Here is a 14,431-nt window from a genome sequence, read left to right as displayed (position 1 = left end):
CCTTCACTGAGCACCTGCTCCCTAGGAGTTTTTCTCTATGCTCTTATGCCTTGCCCATTGGTAGACTGCTGCTGCTTGTTAGTCAATACTTGTTGGTCTCATGGTGAAGGATGGGGAAGGAGCAGCTCTCTGTAGTCCTGGTCCAGCCTCAGTCTCAAGCAGATCCTGTATGCCTGGGTCTTGTGGTGGGGCTTTTTCAGGGAGCCCATTCCTCCTCCTTGTGGTAGACAAACTCTGCCTTGCCTCCTTAATGAATTTTGTGTAGGAGAGTTTCCTATCCCTCTCCCAGCAACAAGAGACCTCTAACGATATTAATATTAGATTGTGGGCCCAAGACTATTTCCTTCCTTTCCCCCAAAAGAGGATGGGTTTTTTCTTTACCCTCCTCCCAGCCACAGTGGGTTTTCACCTATACTCTGGAGGTGACAGGTATGCTGGCCCTTCCCCAGTGACTTAAGGCTTTTGTTCTTACAGGAAAAGGGTCCAAACGAGGCATTCAGTCTTTCTGGCAGTGGGAGCCACTCTCCTCTTCCAGCCTGTTTCAGTGAAGGAGACTCTCTCTAGTCTCCTACCCTGCCTCCCAATCTTTCTTTTCTACAGGCTGTGGAGATGACACTGCAAGTGGGTGTGAACGCCTCCTGTATCTGTAGTGACCAATGTTTCTATGTGTGGCCTTAGCAACCCATTAAAAAAGTTTAGCCAGATACATCTTATAAGGTGCCTGGTGTTTCTTCCTGTGACTGTGCTCTGGCACAGTGAGACAGTGATTGTGTCCCATCTCCCTGGAGGAGTCTGTCTTTCCTTGGATTTTGGGCTACTTAGTTGCTCTGCATCATAAACTCTCTGATGGGTTCAAGAAATTTAATGATTTTGTAGTTTATCTGACATTTTATTATAAGTAGGGTGGAAGCAACACTCTTTCCACTTTCCTCATCCTGGATGAAAAGAAAAACTCACAAATTCAGCAACATTTCAAAGTGAATTTCTATTTTATTAATCAATGATAGCATGGATTTGTGGAAGACACACTTATTCAGACAATGCTTGTTACACATGTGGATTTCCGGCAGAATTATTAGTCTGTGCCCCATCCCCTCCCTATCAGAGATCCATACACATGGTTTTGAAATCACTGTCATACCTTAAGAGGAAAAAAATCAACTTAAAAAAGTTTTAACTGTGATTTTGAAATTACTAAGATCAATTATAATTCTGATAGCTTTTGTAATTTAACTATATTTCAAATACAAAGGGAAAAAATTTACCACTTTATAAAAAAACGAAAATGATTTCATTTGCACATGTAGTTAGAAATAGCTTCTCAATATAAATAAACTTTGAATTTCCTAATTCTCACACATTTAAAGTCACAATCACTGTATGTGAGGTGTAAATGGTGCTAAGATGGCTAGGAATTAAACTCAGGACATAATGTCAAAAAACCCATCTGGGATTCTGTAAGTACCTTTCTCATAAATATGTAACCTGCTTTTGATAAGTTACTGCAATTACACTTATTATTTTGAGCACTTTGATACATATTTTCTGAGCAACATATATAATCTTGAAATGAGAAAACGGAAGAATGCTGTGATCTTCAAGCATCTTTGACAACTAATCTGTCCTAGCATTTAACTACAAAATATATGATCTAATTTTTCCCCATTGATTATAGACAGCATGTTTGACTTTCTAATTATTACTTATTATGATGGTCTTAAAATTTTAAGAGAAAAACTAAAGAAGGAAAAATTTTTTTTTTTTGAGGAAGATTAGCCCTAAGCTAACATCTGCCGCCAATCCTCCTCTTTTTGCTGAGGAAGACTGGCCCTGAGCTAACATCCGTGCCCATCTTCCTCTACTTGATATGTGGGATGCCTGCCACAGCATGGCTTGATTAGCGGTGCGTACCCCAGGTACCAAACCCCAGGCTGCCAAAGCAGAATGTGCGAACTTAACTGCTGCACCACCAGCTAGCCTTGGAAAATATTTTTTAAACTGAACTATTTTAATACATCACTTGATAGAATTTAATTGTTCCTGGGTTTGTAACAAATAAATGGATTTAAAATTAGTCTCTCATTTGTATGGAAGAAAATTAAATTGCACAGTAAAAGATGCAGTGAAAGTTAACTTGCAGAATAAAAGGGAAAAAAATTAAAATGACACATTAAAACGTTGTTTTCCCTATAAAACCTCTAGACACATTAATTGGGACACAGAACCAGATACCTGGTATCCTGTGGTCAAAAATACACCCAATGAATTCAATACCAAATAAAAGAGTTTTACTCTTAGATTTCAAAGATATCATCTGCCAGAACAATCAATTCGATTTCTCTCTTTTATACTAAAATCAGAAAAGAATAATCAAGAGGGGGGGAAAAAACAAGGCTTTTACAGATTCCCCAGAAACATAGAAGCTATGTCCTATCACGTCTTCAGTCAACTTTTAATGGATGGTCAAAGAGCCGCTACAGCTGGTCAACTGTGTGATGTCTTTATACGTACATTGAACTGCTATACATTTGAAAGTGGAATACAGGGTACTTCCCCTGAAACAGCCATAATTTGGGGTTCAACTATTCTTACAAGCATTTATCTGCCAGAAAAGATGTGGTTTTGTTCCCTTGTGATAAGGTGAATTCCTTTCATTATCTTCAAGGCCTCTGGGTAAGAGACAGAGGACCGAATTCCTCTGAGGTCACTCAAAGTCCTGAGAACTCTGGAGGATTATTTCAGCATCTGACTCCTCTATCCTCTGAAACATTTGGCAACATCTCAGAGTTTCATCAGAGAAAAAAAGAAAACTCACAAAAGTTACGGGAAAAAAGTCATAACTGAATATATGTGCAAGGCAATTGTATTCATTCAAAAATATTCAGTATGGAAATACGTATCAATTATTGCATGAAACACTTGACTTCTATTTAAAATGCTCTATTTATAGTTCATTGGGTATTTATGTGTCTTAGTCAAAGCTGACATATACACATAGGCCTGCTTTCCTAACTTCTGTATTAGATGTAAAATTAAATGAAAAAAATTTTACACATATTAAATCCCACTCTTTCTAAATAAAACTTTCTCCTACTAACTAATACCTTGGTTTATTTTATTCTTCTTATGACTTTTATTGACTTATCAAATGTTAACTGGACATTTAATGATGTTGTAAGTTAACAAAAATTTAACTCTTGCCATCTTGCGGTCAAACATTCATATATGTGAAATTGAAAACAATGCCACTTTCCTAAAGAGAGATATTTACCCTTAAAATCTTACCAAACAAAGATATTTTCCTACCAGCTGAGAAAAACAATTGTTTTATTACATACAACATCCCCTAAGGAAACAAAATTCATTTGTAACTTTAAGAAATTGTACTTTTTTTAAACCTAAATTAAATGTACTGTCATTGACCATGAATGGTAACAACACTCAGCAGAAGGACATTGAGTCAGTTCTGATATTACCTTAGGAACATTTATTTGCTCATTATCTATATACTGTCATGATTAATTTTAAATCACCATGAGAAAAGTTTTACAGGCAATTTTCCATAGGATTCTAAAATATAACATTAACATTACTGTACCACGGTTAGGTTAAAAAAGTGGTAGAGAGGGAAAAGTTGCAAAAAGTTTGAGCAAGAGAGGAAGAGAAAACAAACAGAAAAGTAAAAATCTAAACCTTAGATTAATTAAGGTTAAAAAAATCTAAACCTTAGATTTGTTAAACAATCTTAACAAATATCTTGAGCACTTCCTCAAAACACCAAACACCAAAACACCAAATACACAGTAACATTTGCAATTACATTGGCATTCAATAAATGAAATAAAACCACAATTATAAAAGCAAAGAAAAACATTCCACTGCTCAAAATATTCCTAATACTTCTTCCTGGATTGTGGACAGAAAGTTTTTAAACAGAAGACATCTTAATTTCTACTGCCAAATTTCAGAATTTAGATTATATAAAATTTAAATGACTAAGAAAAAAGAAGAAAAAGCACAAGGCCAACAGCCTTGCAGAAACATAAGGACAACACCAAAATGCTGTGATGCTGACTGCAGAATTAAAGGTCAACTACACAATTTTGATAATCAAACAACACTGCAGAAAATTCATGGGATTTAACATGAGAATCCTCTGTTTCTTAAGATGTACTTATTGGGTAACGTCAGCACACAACACTAAACAGCCTTTCAAAGCACCTTAAAAGCTATAACCCCTGTCTTTATCATATTATAAAACAATTATGATAGAGATATAGATCTATACATAGATAAGAAGATGCTGACCTTCAATTGTACAAGAAACAAAAATGTAAGATTAAAGGAAAACACTACCTAAGAGTTTTTAAAATCCATTAGAAATAGTATTTATTGGTAAAAAGAACTAACAAATATACAGTCAAACACGATACCAGATTTTTTATCCCAACAGACTAAATGAATGAGAGAAAGCAAACAAAAAACCTAGAGACACAAATAAGACATATATAAAAGTAAAGAATTCTCATTATATACTTGTTCAGTATCAAGACAAGTATCAAATAAAGAATTCTCATTATATACTTGTTCAGTATCAAGACAAGTATCAAACTATTATATTATTCAAGAAAATGAATCTTACCTTGTTGCTGTGAAAGTGAAATATCGGATTTATTTCTTACACGTATTAAACGACTTTGTACTGGCTTGTGTTCAACTTGCTTAACATCTTGGTCTGGCTTTTGTTGGTACTAAAGAATTTAAGACATAAAGTCATAATATTATTTTTTAAGTTACTTTAAAAAAATTTGAGCAATTAAATTATTTAGGTGTTTATTAAATAAAATTTGAATAGTATGTACGCCTTCTAATTGCCAAATGGGTAATGGAGTACATATTACTAAAGGAAAGATGTTACAAATAAACTCTTTAAAAAGATTTGGATAACATACCCACATTTCAAACATTCAAATCATCTGTCTATTTTTACTAAAGAATTCAGAGCTACTTATAAATCAAACTATTCTAGATATATATATACAAGATAGATTTAGACAGGATAAAAACTTAATTTGGCTGTAAGCTCTCCCATATAACTATTTTTGCATAAAATGAAACTCTGCATAATGCACTGCAATTTTCAAAGAGCTTTTATAGATAGTAACATCATTTAATTCTCACAAGTGAGTAGGCATTGCTATCCTCCTTTGCCATTCAAGAAACACACGCTCCACCATGAGCCCTATTGTCTCTCTTTCTTATTTATAACCTACCCAAATTTGAAATCTACATTAGTCACAAATTCCTTCACAATCACATATCACAAACTACGATGACTTTAGCCATTTTCTTTCTTCTCTTTCCTGTTTTATGAGCCTAATTATGAATGAGCCTCAGAAAACAGCTATCAAATATACTTCGACAGGAACCTAAAAAGATTCTCTGATCAACAATTCTGAAACACCTGTCCACATGGACTCAACTGGAACCACTCCAGCCCTGGCAGGCCTATTTATCTACAAATAAAAATGGGTAGCTTTAGACTGCAGTAGTAACAAAGCTAGACTGAACTCTGGCCTTTTAACTTAGAGCCATGAATCACATGGGTTTCTGCCTTGAAGAAAAATATTTTTGTGTGCATTTCGAGGATGGGGACTATGACTATCTCCGGCTCCTTCGACTTAGAACCTCCCTATGGCTCCTTCCTTAACCACCGTGATTCAGAGCTGAGTGTTGTGGAGTTAAACTGCTTGTGTTGAAATCTGGCTAAGCCATTTTCTAGCTTTGACCTTGGGCAAGTTATTAACTGCTCAATACCTCAATTTGTTCATTCATTAAATGAGGATAATAATAATAACTACCTCATTAGGTTGTTATAAGGATTAAATGAGTTAAATATGTAAATATGTACTTAGAATAGCATCTGGCAGAGTAAGAACTGTAAGTAAGTTTGTGCTACTACTAGCCATACTTTTCTGTTAAAGAAATCTAACAAACGAATTTCTTGAGGCCCATTCTTCTGGTAACACTTCGTAGATTTTAAGACAGGCCAACAATTAAAGGACCCGATCTTTCTATTTTTAAAATAGCTTTAATGAGGTACAAATGATAGACAATAATCTGCACATATTTAAAATGAACAACTTGCTAAGTTTTGGCATATGTATATACCCATGAAACCATCCCCACACTCAAGATAATATAACGAACACAGCCACCAATCTCAAAAGTTTTCTCATACCCTTTTGTATTCCCTCCCATTACTGTGGATTAGTCTGTATTTTCTTGAATTTTATATAAACGTAATCACAGGGTATGCACTCCTTTTTTTTTTTAAGTCTGGCTTCTTTCCCTCAACATAATTTTTCTGAGAATCATCCATGTTATTGTATGTATCAGTAGTCCATGCCTTTTTATTGCTGAATGATACAATGTACATTTGTACATTCACCAAGTGATGGACACTTCTGTTGTTTCCGGTTTGGGGCTACTACAAATAAAGTTACTATGAACATTCACATACAAGTCTTTGTGTAGACATGTTTTAGGTTCTTTCGGGTAAATACCTAGGAGAGAAATGCCTGGGTCATATAGCAGGTGTATGTTTTACTTTTTTAAAAAATCAAAGTGTTTTCCAAAGTGGGTGAATCATTTTACATTCCCAACCAGCAGTGTATGAGAGTTGAAGATGCTCTAATCCTTGCCAACACTTGGCATGCCAGTCTTTTTAATCTTAGATATTATAATGGGTGTGTAGTACTTCGTTGTGGTTTTACTTAGCATTTTCCTAATGTCTAATGATGTTGAAAATCTTTTTATGTGCTTACTTGACATCACTATATCTTCTTTGGGTAAGGGTATCTGTCCAAATATTTCATCCATTTTTTAATTGAATTATTTTCCTAATATTGAATTCTGTGAGTTCCTTATATATTCTGGATATGTCTTTTTTTTTTTTTTAGATTTTATTTTTTCTTTTTGTCCCCAAAGCCCCCCAGTACACAACTGTATATTTTTAGTTGTGGGTCCTTCTAGTTGTGGCATGTGGGCCACCACCTCAGCGTGGCCTGATGAGCGGTGCCATGTCCGCGCCCGGGATCAGAACCGGTGAAACCCTGGGCGGCCGAAGTGGAGCACGCGAACTCAACCACTCGGCCACAGGGCCGGCCCCTGGATACAAGTATTTTATCAGAGAAGTAATTTGCAAATATTTTCTCAGTCTCTGGCTTGTATTTGCTTTCTCTTAAGAGTGTGTCTTCAAGAGCAGAAGTTCTTATTTTTGATACAACCAATTTATTCATTTTTTTTCTCTTTCATAGATAGTGCTTCTGGTGTCATTTTTGCCTAACCCAAGGTCACAAACAATTTTTGTTTTATATGCAAGTTTTTAACAGACATTTATTCATTACCAACTAGCTTTTTTTGATTTTTGTTTGATCATATTTTATTAATACTAAACCCTACATAATGGTGGGTTCCATAAACAATCTTTATTTTATATATTTTGGCTTTCATCTTTGTAGGAGGAGGTCATCAAGAGGATGTGACCATCAGGTGGAGCAGGCAATGAGAAGAGCCTTGCCCCCTCCCCTGTCCTTGGAATGTATGTCCTGCCCACTATTCCCATGCTAACAGCCGTTTCAAGGACGCAGTCCTGAGAGAGTAAGGTGTTGTTGGGACCATCTGGGCTGAACACATGACTGAACCCGGTTAAGGTTTCTATACAAACTTTTCAGATTCTGGCAGGCAGGTGCAGAGATCTACTCATCTTGTGGCCTCCAAGACAAGCCTCATAACTAAGTTCCTTCGCTTAGTAAAGCTACCACCTTCCAATCTCGAATGGTCTGCCTCTTTCTTCGATCTCTCCTTGTCCTCTGTGTACAGGGCCAGTTTCAGATTTTACCCGAGAACTCCCTTGCTTGTGAACCAACAATCCTCAACGCCACGTAATTCTACACAATACCATCAAATGAATACTTACTGAATAAATTAATCCACAGTGAGAAATGTATTGCTATTATACAGATACAAAACTGTTTTTAATAACATAAGCATTTTTTTACATCTTGGAGAGTAATTATTCTATTTTTTCAGTGCACAAGATTAAATAGGGCATTGGCTTAACTCAGTATGAAATTTCTTATGTTTTCATGGTAACACATTTTGCAAATTTTAATGTAATAAATATTTATTGAGTACCTACTATGTGCAAATTACTACACTATATATTGCATGAAGATACAGAGGTGTAAATGATAACAGCTACCTAACTAGGTGACAGGCATTTTATGTATACTATTTTTATTCTTTAATTTAAAGATGAGGAAATTAAGGCTTAGAAAAAAGCTAAGTAATGTATTCAAGGTCACAGCTAGAAACTAGATGAGCTAAGATTTGTATCCAGGCTTGACTTAGCAAACAAAGGAGGCATGATTTGAAGCTGTCTGACTCCAAAGACTATCCTCTTGACAGTGTATCATGCTAAGGCAATACTTTTACAATTCTTATTCTAAGTAAAGTACAAATGCTATTAATTGGTACCTGAGGAAAATCTTCAGGTGTTACTGATAACTTAACATCATCTTCCTGTGTTGTCAGAAGTGATGTGGGAAGGGCAAGGTTAGAATTTGGCTGCAACTCCAATTCTCCCAAACTCATTGGACCATGACTAGCACAGGAATCTTCATAAACACCACCTGTTATCAAATATGTAAACAAAAAATTAAAATAAATTGTTTAATTTATATCTTAGAAAAAGAACAATTGACTGAGATTACCATTATTTCTCACCTGCTCAATTAGAAGTAACAGCGTATTTCAGCCCAAAATACCAGGTAACAAGCCTTCATTGCAACTAAAACCAAAGCTTACAGAGAATGCAAAAAGTTACCTATGTTCAAACAAATCTATGGACTATTCTAAGGTTCCCATCAACAAGCTCCTCATGCACAGTCCACACCCAACCCCCACTCCTACACACTAACTAACACATCAGCTTACATTTTCTATCAGTAAGAATAAATAGGATGCTTTCTATCTAAAATGTAATCTTAAAGCAGGGGCAATTTCCTAGCTAGAAAATACTGCTTAGCTCTATTCTGTAGATATTTTTCTTCAAATGGTCAAGTTCCTTTTAACCTCATCCAAATAGCATCTCAATCAAATCAATAAAAAGAAAATAAGAGCAGAGATATCTATTTATCTAATAACAATTTCACTGTACATTTATATTGTACTTCATACTCCGCACTTTCATATACATTATATGTAATATCTCATATACATTATCTCATTAAACCTGAATACCACAATCATTCTGTAAGGCAGGCAGTTCAGACAGTATTATAACCATCTTTCACTGACAAAGCTAAAGACTCAGGAAAGTTAACTGACTATCCAAAAATCAGAGAGCTAGTAAAAGTATTAAAATCCTCATCTTCCAATTCCTAGTCACTCTTCTTTATTTCACATTCTTGCTAAAATATTTCTAAGGTAATTGTTTTTCCTAATTAATAGCCACCTTTTAAATAGAGCACAGTATATCTCATTTTAATCAACAGAAATAGATCTAAAGTCTATACACATAAGCTAAAATGTTTTAAATGAAATAATATTTTCAAGACATCATAGATGTTTTCTATTTAAAGGCCGTCTGTTGACAATTTCTTAGGTATAGCAAATAATCACCCTCTGATTTTTTATGTTAATCTATATTTTTAGCTGGATTTTGCATAAAGCAAAATATATACATTTAATATTTACCTTTCCAGTATTCAATCTGTACAATTTCTCAAAATTATCACCTGTTTTATTCTCATTTAATTATCTCGCACGATAGAAGATTAATTTAATTCATGATAATATCCATCATTTACCCTATTGTTCCAGGCCTTATGTTGACTTCTTTATACTCTGATATGCCTTTTTCTATTCCTATGTCACTTTTCCAACATTTTCCTGACTGATAAATGAATTAAAATAAAAGAATTAGCACATATAATGTTAAAAGAGAAGAGATGAAAAACTCTTTGTGCTGATAATTTGGTTATATACCTAGAAAACTCAAGAGACTCTAGTGAGAAAAAAACTTTATTAGAATAAGAGAATTTGATAATGTGACTGGATACTAGATAAATATATAAAAATCATTAGCTTTTCTCTATATTATAGTAATAGTCCCCTAGAATGGAAAATAATCCTTTACTACAGTGACCAAAAAGTTAAAATAAAAATAAAATTAAGAAAGACATAGAAACCATACGAAGAAAATTATGAAATCCTATGGGAGAGCACAAAATAAGATCTGAACAGTAAGAAATACCATAAAAAATGTCAATTCTTCCAATATTAATACATAAATTAGTACAATTCCAATTAAGGTGATTTTTAGTTGACAAAAATAATTTTAGAGTTTATATGGAAGAATAAATGCCTGAGAATTGCCAAGAAAAGTAGAAAAATTTAAAGAAGGGGAAATTTGCCCTATCAGATAACAGAATGTGCCATAAAGACACAATAGTCTAATATGTCTAGATCATAAAGAATCCAGAACACTTAGTAAAGAATCCAGAAAAAATATCCCTACATCTTTGAGAACTTAATCATCAAATTGGTTGATATTTCAATTCAATAGGAAAGAAGACAGCTTACATAAGAATTGATGCTGGCACAACTGACTATCTGGAAGAAAATCAAATTGAACTTCTACTTTACACCATTTGCAAAAATAAAGTCCAGATAGACTTAAATATAAATATATACTAAATAATAAAAATCTTGCAAGAAAATCTAGGAGACTACAGGTATAAGCTCATGTTAGGGGAAACCTAATCGAGCTGTAAAAACAGAGAAATTATAAAAGATAGAAATAACTATATAAATTTTTTTTAATTATCAAAGAAAGATCATAAATATTGTCAATAAAGTATAAATATGGAAAAAGACATTTGTAATACAGATGATAGAAAACACCTAAAATATAAAAATAGCTCTTAAAGTTCCAAGAAAAATTTAGAAGCTAACAGATGGAGAAAGAACTTAAGTAGGTAATTAAGAGAAGAGCAAATCCAAATGGCCAACAAACCTGAAAAGACATAGAAATTCACCAATAGTCAGAAAGACCTTGATATTTTGCCTGACAAAAGTAAAAAGAGTAATAAAATTTCTAGAGGGAATGAAAGGAAAAAGCTCTAATAAATTACTGATAAAAATAAGCTGGCTTAAACTTTTAAGAAAACAACTTGAAATATCTATTCTAAAATTAAAAACACAGTTGGTCTTGAATCTAGTAACCACTCCTGGAAACTATTCCCTAAATACAAAATGCTACAAGAGGTTAGAACATATATGTGTGGATATTTACCCTAGAAATGTTTAGAGTGGGGGGAAATGGTAATAAAGTAAATATCCATCAACAGAGCAATGACTGAATATTTATTCATTGGAAATCCATACTAAACGGTTTTATGCAGTCATTAAAAAGAATGAATTTAAGCAATACCAGCTCACCTGGAGTAATTTCCACAGAGTTTACTGGGTAAAAACAAAATGCAGACAACTGTATGTGACATGACCTCAACTTGTAAAATAACGACAAACACACACATCATATGTACCTACCACATATACTGTACATGTGAGTGTACGTGTAACTAGTTGTGTAAGGACAAAAACAGGAAGGTTACCTATCAGAATCTTAACACGAGTTACCTAAGGTAAGGCATAAAATGGGACAGGAGACAATGTGAGGATAGGGGTGGATGGAGGGCACTGTAATTTAAAGCGATGTATGATATAATCACATTTTGTTTTTATGTAAAATTATATGTGGTTAATGTATGAGTATAAAGAAAAAATTAATTAAAAAGACAGAAGGTAAATGCTGAATGAAAAAAAGACCTAGGTGTAGAAACCCAGAAAGTATACAAACATGTCCCCAAAAGCATTAAAAGTGTATAATAGCTTTCAACTCATATAACACCCTATCATTAACATATACTTACTGACTATGCATTATACTCGGCTAGATGACAGGGATAGGACAGTGAACAAGATAAAGTCCCTACCCTCAAATGAGATTACAAATCAGTGTGATAAGAGCAACAGCAGGTAGGCGACATTAGAGGACTACAGAGAGAGCACACGTGATGGGCGTCTAACCCCGTGATAAGGGGGTCAGGAAAGGACTCCATCACAGCAATCATAACCATGCTGAATTTTCTCTATCTCTTCTAAAAAGGATGTTTGTTGACTATGGGTGTCTTGTCTGTTTAACGTAAGTTAGCCTTCTGCAAGAGGGATGCTTAAAGTATTCTTTCATGCAAGTCAAATTTAATTAACCATAACTTGAAATCCCTAATTTTACTCTTCTAGAATCTTATTGTTAGGAAAAAGCCACTGTGGTAGATTTTCAGAGAAGACTAAGACCACCAGAAATTGCCAGCACCAGCAGTAGCTTTGGGTCTGGCATGACTAATAGATTACTGTATTTGTATGAAACCCAAAGGCACCTCAAATGCCACATGTATAAAACTCCACTCAGGGGCTGGCCCCGTGGCCGACTGGTTAAGTTCACCCACTCCGCTTTGGTGGCCCAGGGTTTTGCCAGTTCGGATCCTGGGGACAGACATGGCACCACTTTTCAGGCCATGTTGAGGCGGTGTCCCACATACCACAACTAGAAGGACCCACAACCGAAAAAACATATATACAACTATGCACTGGGGGGATGTGGGGAGAAAAAAGCAGAAAAAAAAAAAAAACCCCACTCATCCTTATTTCCTCCTATTTCTGTTCTTCCTCCTTATTCGCTCTCTCTCAGTGAAGGGAAATACCATCTATTCGATCATTCCAGCCAGAAACCTGGCGATTTCTTAGACTTTCCCTCCTTTTGTATCTCTTATATTCAAACTAAGTCCTGTTTATTCTCCTTAATTGTCTCTCAAATCTCCCTTTTTATATATCCTCATTGCTGAATAATGTCTCACCAGGTTTACTTCAAGAGCTGTCCGATCAGGCTCCCTGCCTCCAGTCTTAATCCTCTCCTCCTAATCCTATCCATCACACTGCACCTTAGATGATCTTGCTAAATAAATGGCAAAAATCATATCAGCTATTTACTTGTAAACCTTAACGGATCGGTGAATATCACAAAACACTCAGAAATTGATAGAAATTCATATTTCCATGAGAATAAATGTAAAGTAAGATTGGTGTTACTTTCCATTTTGTGCACAAATGGATCTCTACTGTCTTTAGAGTAAATCCAAAACCTACTTGATCCATCATCCAGGGCTTTTTAGGACTTGCTTTCTGCTCACTACTCCAATCTCATTGCATGCTAAGCTCTAATTCATTGATAAAGTACTTAACGTTTTCCTGATTAAGTCCTGCCATTTTTCAACTTTATCCCCTTGTCTCACTGCACATTCCGCCTGGAAGGTCCCTCTTCACTTACTACATGCCAAACCTCCATTCATCTTTGAGATCTCATTTCAAGTAAGCCTCCCCTCATGATTGCTCTCTCCAGGTACAAGTGACCTGTGCTCCCAACCTATATGGACTTCTGCACAACAACCAGAATAATTTATTGCACATTTGTGCCTTCTCATCTACTACTTCTACTCGAGAAAAACTCATGGACAGGGCCTGATCAGGTTTTATATTCTTAGCACTAGAATGCGTTTAGAGCATAGCAAGTACTGAAAAAATATTTTCTGAATGAGTAAGTAAATGAACAAACTGGAACACACCTTATCATACTTTACCATCTGGCTAATTCCTTTATGATTCAATTGCACACTGGCTCGTGTGGGAAACCTCCTCTGAGCCCTCACTTGTGGGTTGAGTTCCCCCTCTGTGCTCCCAAAGTAGTCTGTGTTGTTGTATTAATCACACAATATTATAATTGTTTTCTTTCTTCTATGTCTCCTACATGAGCTTGTAAACTTCCTTGAGAGCAGATGTCTATCATCTCTGTATCTCATGTGCCTAATATAGTACTAATATAGTACCAGGTACACAGCAGGTATTCAATACAAGTTTTCTGAGTGAATGGAGAGACTTAATTACTAGTAAATCCCAGAGTCCTCACAATTTGTTCAAAATACTACTTTATATTTTAGGGCTCCCAAGACAACTCTTCAAAGCTTATTTTGCATGTTTTCATTACTCAACCCAAGCTGAGAGGCAGAACTGGAAATAGTAGTAGAGGACTATAGGTTGCAAATAGGGCACTTTGTGAAAATGAGCAGGGGTGGGGAGAGACAATGTAAGAATAGATGAGCCTCTGTACGCAAAGTTATCAAAAATCAATATAAAAAGCATGAGATTAGCCACCAGCAGAAATAATAATACACGGGATTAATTCTCTTACAGTAACCATTATATAACAAAATACTTGAAATAAGAACAATTAGTTCTCTATATGCAC

At 34.9% G+C, this 14,431-nt stretch overlaps 1 protein-coding gene across 9 annotated transcripts in view; it reads right to left on the bottom strand.

Annotated features, from left to right (window-relative positions):
- The window catches only part of KIAA0586, a 107,187-nt gene that overhangs the window by 30,659 nt on the left and 62,097 nt on the right, over nt 1-14,431 (bottom strand). For 8 of the 9 annotated variants that reach the window (XM_023627813.2, XM_070249811.1, XM_070249814.1 and 5 more), the window contains 2 exons: nt 8,542-8,696; nt 4,643-4,751 (listed from right to left, as the gene is read on the bottom strand). In XM_023627813.2, coding sequence (XP_023483581.1) covers nt 4,643-4,751; nt 8,542-8,696 — 264 coding nt within the window. Of the gene's footprint in view, nt 1-4,642; nt 4,752-8,541; nt 8,697-8,790; nt 8,867-14,431 lie in introns of all 9 variants that reach the window. The other variant, XR_011432146.1, reaches the window with a different exon arrangement.

Source organism: Equus caballus, chromosome 24 (genome assembly GCF_041296265.1).
Source record: "Equus caballus isolate H_3958 breed thoroughbred chromosome 24, TB-T2T, whole genome shotgun sequence".
NCBI classification, from domain to species: Eukaryota; Metazoa; Chordata; class Mammalia; order Perissodactyla; family Equidae; genus Equus; species Equus caballus.
This window is presented reverse-complemented; position numbering and strand designations above follow the sequence as displayed.